This window comes from Meleagris gallopavo, chromosome Z (genome assembly GCF_000146605.3).
Source record: "Meleagris gallopavo isolate NT-WF06-2002-E0010 breed Aviagen turkey brand Nicholas breeding stock chromosome Z, Turkey_5.1, whole genome shotgun sequence".
Lineage (NCBI taxonomy): Eukaryota > Metazoa > Chordata > Aves > Galliformes > Phasianidae > Meleagris > Meleagris gallopavo.
Window position 1 is genome coordinate 34,169,106 of NC_015041.2, and position 6,917 is coordinate 34,176,022.

Below are 6,917 nucleotides of genomic sequence, written 5' to 3' on the forward strand. Positions count from 1 at the left end.
ATCCACAAGAATAATGCAAGCAGGAGAAAGGAAAATCTCTTCACATCTGAGTTTTCAGTGAAAGAATGTTTTATTCGTATAACCACGAACACAAATATGAATAACAAGAATCAATTTACTGAGACCCAGTCCTTAAGAAAACTAATAAAAAAAAAGATTAAGCAGATACTTTTTGGGAACAATACACTGAAAAGCTCTCTAAGACTTCAAATACTTCCTACTCTTACAATGATAATCAGTAAGTTCCATCTATACTTAGAAAATTAGATGAAAGATATTATAAGTGTTTCATAGATTAGCACCCTGAGATTTTGTCAGACACAGCATTTGACTTCAAGCAAGCTCACAGCATACCCAGTTACACACAGTTGTAAGAAGGATCTTTCCTTTTACCAGAGCACACAAAGTTGGAAGGAAAAAAAAAAACAATTCACAGAGTACTTCTAATCAATTTAATTAATACAAGATTCCAAAATATTACTACATTTTAAAATGACTAAGTGCTGCAGGACCGAGCTTCTAATATGTAGCAGAAGGTATAAAATTCATTGGTGTGTACGAATAACATGGGCTATCATGTTTATCATGTTTACTACAGATAAGCATTCACTTAAATTCCAGTTCAAAAATTGTTTATGTACACGATCTGCCAAACATACTGGTCAAAATGAGTATTTCAAGACACAGAAAATTTTTTGTTCTGTTTTTTTTCTGCACAAAGTACCACTATTCTTAATAAAAATTACATTATTTTACAGGTGTGTGTATGTTTTTTCTAAATTTCATAATGAAAAATAGAAAAGCAGTCATCAAGAAAAATATTTGCTTCTTCTATATCTATCTGTCATTTTGTGCGGATAGAACTGCGGTCTTATGCAGTAACACTAACACCAGCAAACACAAAACATTATTTTACTTATAGCTTGAATTATTTAATAATTTAATAATCTTGGATCAACAGTTTAATGCTCTACACTACTTTGTTTGCCACGCAGTAGGACAAAGAAAAAAAAAAAGGCTAAATAGCAAAAAAGCAAATTTAACTTTTCTGTAATATTTATATTGCTGTTATTCATATTATCTCTCCTTATTTTAATGCATTATGGCCAGATCTTAAAGTATTAAGTGTTCAAGTTATGTTTTACATTAACATAAGTAAAACTATAATGTATTTAACACAAAAAACTATTTTTATGCTGAACATTTCTCAAAACAGCACCTCCCGCTGTCAGTGTCTATGCCCCATGAACAGCTGAGCTGAAATGCTACTGACAAGAACTAGGAGAGTATATAAATGATGAATTAGTCAGCTTTGTAGAGGTCAGGAATGCAGTTCAATAATGATACTACAGATATTGCTTTATTTAGCTGAGATATATGTATGTAACAAAGCCATATTTCATAAAGATATTTAACATGTATAAAAAGGATTTTATGTAGAGAAATATATTTCATAAACAATACAAAAGAAAATACAGTTTATCTTCTTGAATAATACACTTGTAAATACAAGCACATTTTCATGGTAAATGTTAGTATATTAAGCTAATGTGAATCTTTATTCATTTAATCGTTCTAACAGCTATTTTACTTTGTTTATTAACTTTTGAATCAAGATTGATCAAAACAATAGCAGAGACCAAATTCAGAATAAATGTCAGATAAAATTTATCAGATGAAGTCTTTTTCTTTAGACACTGAAATAAACTGAAAATCAACACACACTCTATTGCAGAACTGGTATTGTATGCAGAACTGTATACCTCAGACAAGAGGTGATACTGATGCTTCTGATTTACTACATGAGTCATGAAAGCAGCACGGAAGGAAATAATCAAATACATCTTTCAAATATACTTTAATAACATAGGCTTAATCATAGGTTGATTTGGACTCACTGATAAATAAAGTTGTCTTGGCAAATTTTAGTAGTTCACTTTCTTTTTCATGTCACAAGGGACTTTAATATATATATCTTGCCTGACACATTCCATGACTTCACATGGACATATCATTCTGAGTAGGGGCACTAAATCCCATATCATCCTCATATGATCTCCTGGAAATAATCTGGTCTTAATTTAAAACTACATGCAATCCTGATAATCACTATAATCCATTAAGAAGCTCTTAATCTAAGGTTCTTCCTACCAGTTTCTTTTCACACCTTTGAAGATGAAGAAATAACTGCAACGGAGAATTCAGCAGGTCTGCTTCAGCTCTCCCCACCTTGGATCATACTCACTGCAGTCGAGGTACTTAGTCTGACCTGAGGCATCAACATAACAGCCACCATCCTCCAGAACACTGCATTCTGACATTTAAATATGAGTGTGGTATTTACATTAATGCACGTCTGACTGCATTATGCAGTCCTATAAGGGGACAACTTAACCCTCCTAATGCTCCTAAAAAAGCAAATGGAAGTATGTTTGAGTTTTGTGTGCTGTATATGTTACACATTTTTCTACAGGCACATCTCACACACTCACATTTTAAGACCTTAATTAAGGTTGATTTATTTACAAATGGTATGTTTTCAACTCTCAGAAATGATGTATTTAATGTTTTATTTTTAAACACAATTAAAAAATAATATATAAATATATACATACTGCAAATGTAATACAGATAACAAATTCATTTAAGCCCATTTATGCACATTAGTGACACACCATGTGGCAGAAAGACTAGGACTACAAGAAGACCCCTTGGCGATTTATTTTATATTAAATCCCTAATGGCCTCTTCTCATCTTTGCAAAAATATGCACAAAAGTCCAGACTATGCAGCCATTGAAATGAATGGTTATTTATTTGCTAAACGAGAACCCTATGTTTAATGTTCCTTAGACATAAGGTAGTCTGCAAAAGTCGCATTCCTACAGCTCCATACATCATTTATTTTACATACCCTAACTTCTCACAACAGGCATCAGAAAAATATCTCTACACAGCATTGCTATTGTAAGTTACTGAGAATTTTGTTTCCAATTCCATTACTGGAAGATTAAATGTTAACATGTTTACTTGGGGCTTTCTTCTTGTTTTGTTTTTACCATTAAAAACAAATTCATGTGCCAATTTGATGTTATTTAAAATATGTTTATATTTATACCACAAGAAAAAAAGTTCCCAAATGTGTAACTATGGTCCAGACATTACAGACAGACAAAAAAGGTTCAAACCTTCAAACAAGCATGTTGGTGATTCACATAACAACACATAATGGCCTATCTATCACTTGTTTTATGTGCACCAGTTGAGTCTGAGATCCTTGCTTTGTGCATTTTATGTGTACTCTCACAATTTTTTGCTATATACATATGAACTAGAACAAGTGAACAGCGTAGCTGCATGTCAAACTACTATTAAAAAATAGTGTAAAAGTGAATTGCATCTCTGAAATCAGACTATCTATCTGCTGGGGAGCAGATCCACTGTGCTTCCAAACATCCAAATTTCCTATGTTCTCATAAGTTGCTCAGTCACTTTGAGTTTCTCTATGACATAAAGCCACAAAGAGGAAACTTGTGGAGCCAGTATACTTGGTACTATCCTGAATTTGTTTGGACTAGTAGGTGGTATCAAATAGACTGTTTACCCTACTATCAGTGGACTGCCTTCATTATCACTGGAGGAATTTGATTTTTCTATTGTCTAAAATTATCTCAAGTTCTGCAAGAAGATAGAATAAATTTTCATGAAAGATCAAGGACTCAGTCCAACAAATGTATTATTTAGCTTGAACTTCAGGATCACTAAAGTGATCATGCATGAAACCTGAACTTTAGTCCACCGTAGCAGACTTACAAAAGCAGAAAATAGAGTTCAGTTTAAAAGTAAGTGTTCATTTCTCAGGAAAAAAATTACTTGCACGGAAAGTCACATTGAGAAGATATTTCTCATTTCCAAGAGAATTCCAGCAGAGAACAAGCAAAACATACTCTCAGGGTATAACATAATGTAATAGAAATTAACTACAATGCATGCATTGAATTTTGCTACAATATCTTATGAGTAATCATTATTATGACTTGGGGAAACTTCATGATAAAGGGCAACAAAAATAATTGTAATATGGGCTTTGATGCTGTTTTTTTCCCTCTACATTTAAAAAAAAAATGCCACTATGCATATGAAATCCAGGTAACACATACTCTGGCAGTCAGTCACTAGAGACAGAAGTCTGATTTCAACTTACAAGCTTTAATGTCACCCAGATCTTTGAAGACAAGATCCAAAAGTAGTTATCAAAAAAAAATGCAAAGTTTCACACAAATTCTCATTGAAATCTAAACACTCCCCTGCCACAACTTCCTATTCCAGCAACATCTGAAAGCTTTTCCTTTCTCAGGACACTTAAACATCATCCAGCTAACAACTAGTAAGCCAATAGAAAATGGATCTAAATCGCACACTTTTGAGTAACATCAGCACTGACATACAAAGCATTGCAGTGCACTATTAGTTTCTGCATTCACATCTTTCTTCAAAAGAAACTGTTGAGAATAGGGGTCTGCCTTTAGTGTTCTACATGTGTGAATATTGTTATGTGATAGCACTCAATAACTGTATTAACTTACAACTGATGATTTATTAGCTACTATCCTTTCCTTCCCTATAAAATACAGAGCCTAGAAAATATTTTCACAGGTAATATGAAATGTGTATCATAGGTAATAGAAACAGGGTTTATAGAAACATAACTAGCACAGACTTCAATTAATTTAACCACATGGCACACTCATAAAACAAAAGATTAATATTCTCAGCTCAGATCATAACCAAAATCTAAATGCAACACTGAACTGGACAGTTTTGTTTGTAGTTCCCTTATGAATACCATGTTTCCAATACTAAGTGAAATAATCAGCACAGAACATTTTTGCAAGCTACCCACTTTACCACAGTGAGACCATATCATCCTCAACAGATAAATAAATTAATTAATAAATTAAAAATGTCTCATACTATCAAATACTGTAAATAAGAAAGTTCAGAAAAAGCCTGAATAAACTGCAGTAAGGCAGAAAATGTAAACTAGACAATGAAATTAACAATCCTTTTTAGAACAATTTATATCTACTTCAGGTACAGACATCCATAACACCAATTATCTTTACATAATTACACAAAACGTATCACAGAAGTTTTCTATAAGAAGTTGCAAAATGTTTGGGACTGGTTGAGAAAAAAAATACAAGCAGCCTTTTTCAGGCTATTACAGGGACACACAGTTTCAGAGTGTAAGGAACAAAAGGATACTCTCTCCTTTCAAAGAGCTGAGGAAATGCTAGACCAGATACGTAAATTGTACAGCACAACATAAGTGAAAAGTAGGACAAAACCCTACTGAAGTGTGACTAGAAAGCTCCAGACTGCCCAAAGCCTGCGGTTTGCTGGTACCACTGTCTTATACACCATGGAATTGACTAATAGGAAGCAAAACACTCATAGTCAGATCACAAACAGCTGCTCTTCCAAAGTTAGTGACTATTCTGCTCATATACAAGGAATATATATTTTAAAAAAATGCAAAAGATTTCAAAATCTTTGTTAAAGAGCTCTTTCTTTATGCATTAGGGCTATTTACCAACTACGCTATTTAGGTTTTCTCTTACCTCTAGTGTCATGTGCACAGTGCTAATTGCTATCTTGATTTCTCCATCTGAAATCTCCTTGAGATCTTTCACCATAGCTTCCTCAATGCTTATACCTGTGTCAGAAAAAAAGAATTTCAATACATCCAGACACTCATAGCTGAACAGATACAGCAATATTAATTAAAAACACAGCTTGAGCCTTAATTCTGTGACTTCTGTACTTCAGGACACTCTACCAGAATATTAATATTAAATGAATGCTAATATTGAATGCTTAACATTTCCAGGTAATTTCTTTAAGAGAGGAACAGATTAAAAAATATATATATATCAATCAATAAAAGCACAGAAACAACAAAGGATGAAGAGTTAAGTGTCCTGCAATGAAATGAAATTATGTGAACATTCACATTTGTTAGGTTAAACGAATTTCAGTTACTGATAAAGGAATACAGAGATCATCCTTACGTCACTGGAAATATTTCTGGAATAATACCCTGAAAAGTGTGTGTGGAATATTATGGCATTTGTAAAATACAAAGCTATTCAATCTTTTTGGCTTTCTTTACAAATTGATACCACCAATGGATTTATGTAAATCAAACAGTAAATGTACTTCCTGGATATACGTGTACAATAAAAACAGAAGCTCACATTATCAGCAGAAACTAGAGAGTAAAACTGCAGAGGAAAAACTGGAATTGCTTCGGAGTATAAAACGACACATAAACACAGTTAAGTACAATGTATTTAAAATCTGCATGACTAAGTTTCTTCAATAATAGATGCTTGACTTAAAAAGCTGCATAATAAATATATCATATCTAGAAACACAGGTGTAATATACCATCCAAAATACGAAGGAGCCACATAGCTATACAAACAAAGGTTAGAGACGCTTACTCCAGTGTAAAGTGGAAAAAAAATGTCCACAGACTTTAAAAGCTTTGCTAGTTAATATCCAAAATGAGTTTGCATGACTGATATTTCAGAGGGATCCAAATACCCGCTCATAGCCAAATAAATGAATCCTCTTAATACTGTTTCTGCATAAAGTGCAGCTACTGCATTACTATACTACTGTATAGAGTCCAAGTACTGCATTCTGCATTCAATCTACTGTAAATCTGTAAATCTGTAAAATATCTAAAAATCTGAAGGCATTATGAGTCTGTCCTTTTAAAAATATTTGTATGTACCCTATAGACTTACTAGGGGGCACAGACCAGTGTGCCTCAAGTAAGTGACTTAATAACTGAATTCATTAATTCAACTTAACTAATATCTGCATGAAATCAGAATTTCTTTTTTT

General features: G+C 32.9%; 1 protein-coding gene across 1 annotated transcript in view; it reads right to left on the minus strand.

Annotated features, from left to right (window-relative positions):
- LOC104915087 (protein prune homolog 2) overlaps positions 1-5,714 on the minus strand; it is a 97,770-nt gene extending 92,056 nt beyond the window's left edge. The window contains exon 1 of the mRNA XM_019610517.2: positions 5,624-5,714. Within this exon, the coding sequence (XP_019466062.1) occupies positions 5,624-5,698 (75 nt within the window). The 5' untranslated portion in view covers positions 5,699-5,714. The remainder of the gene's footprint in view (positions 1-5,623) is intronic.
- Positions 5,715-6,917: the final 1,203 nt, after the last annotated feature.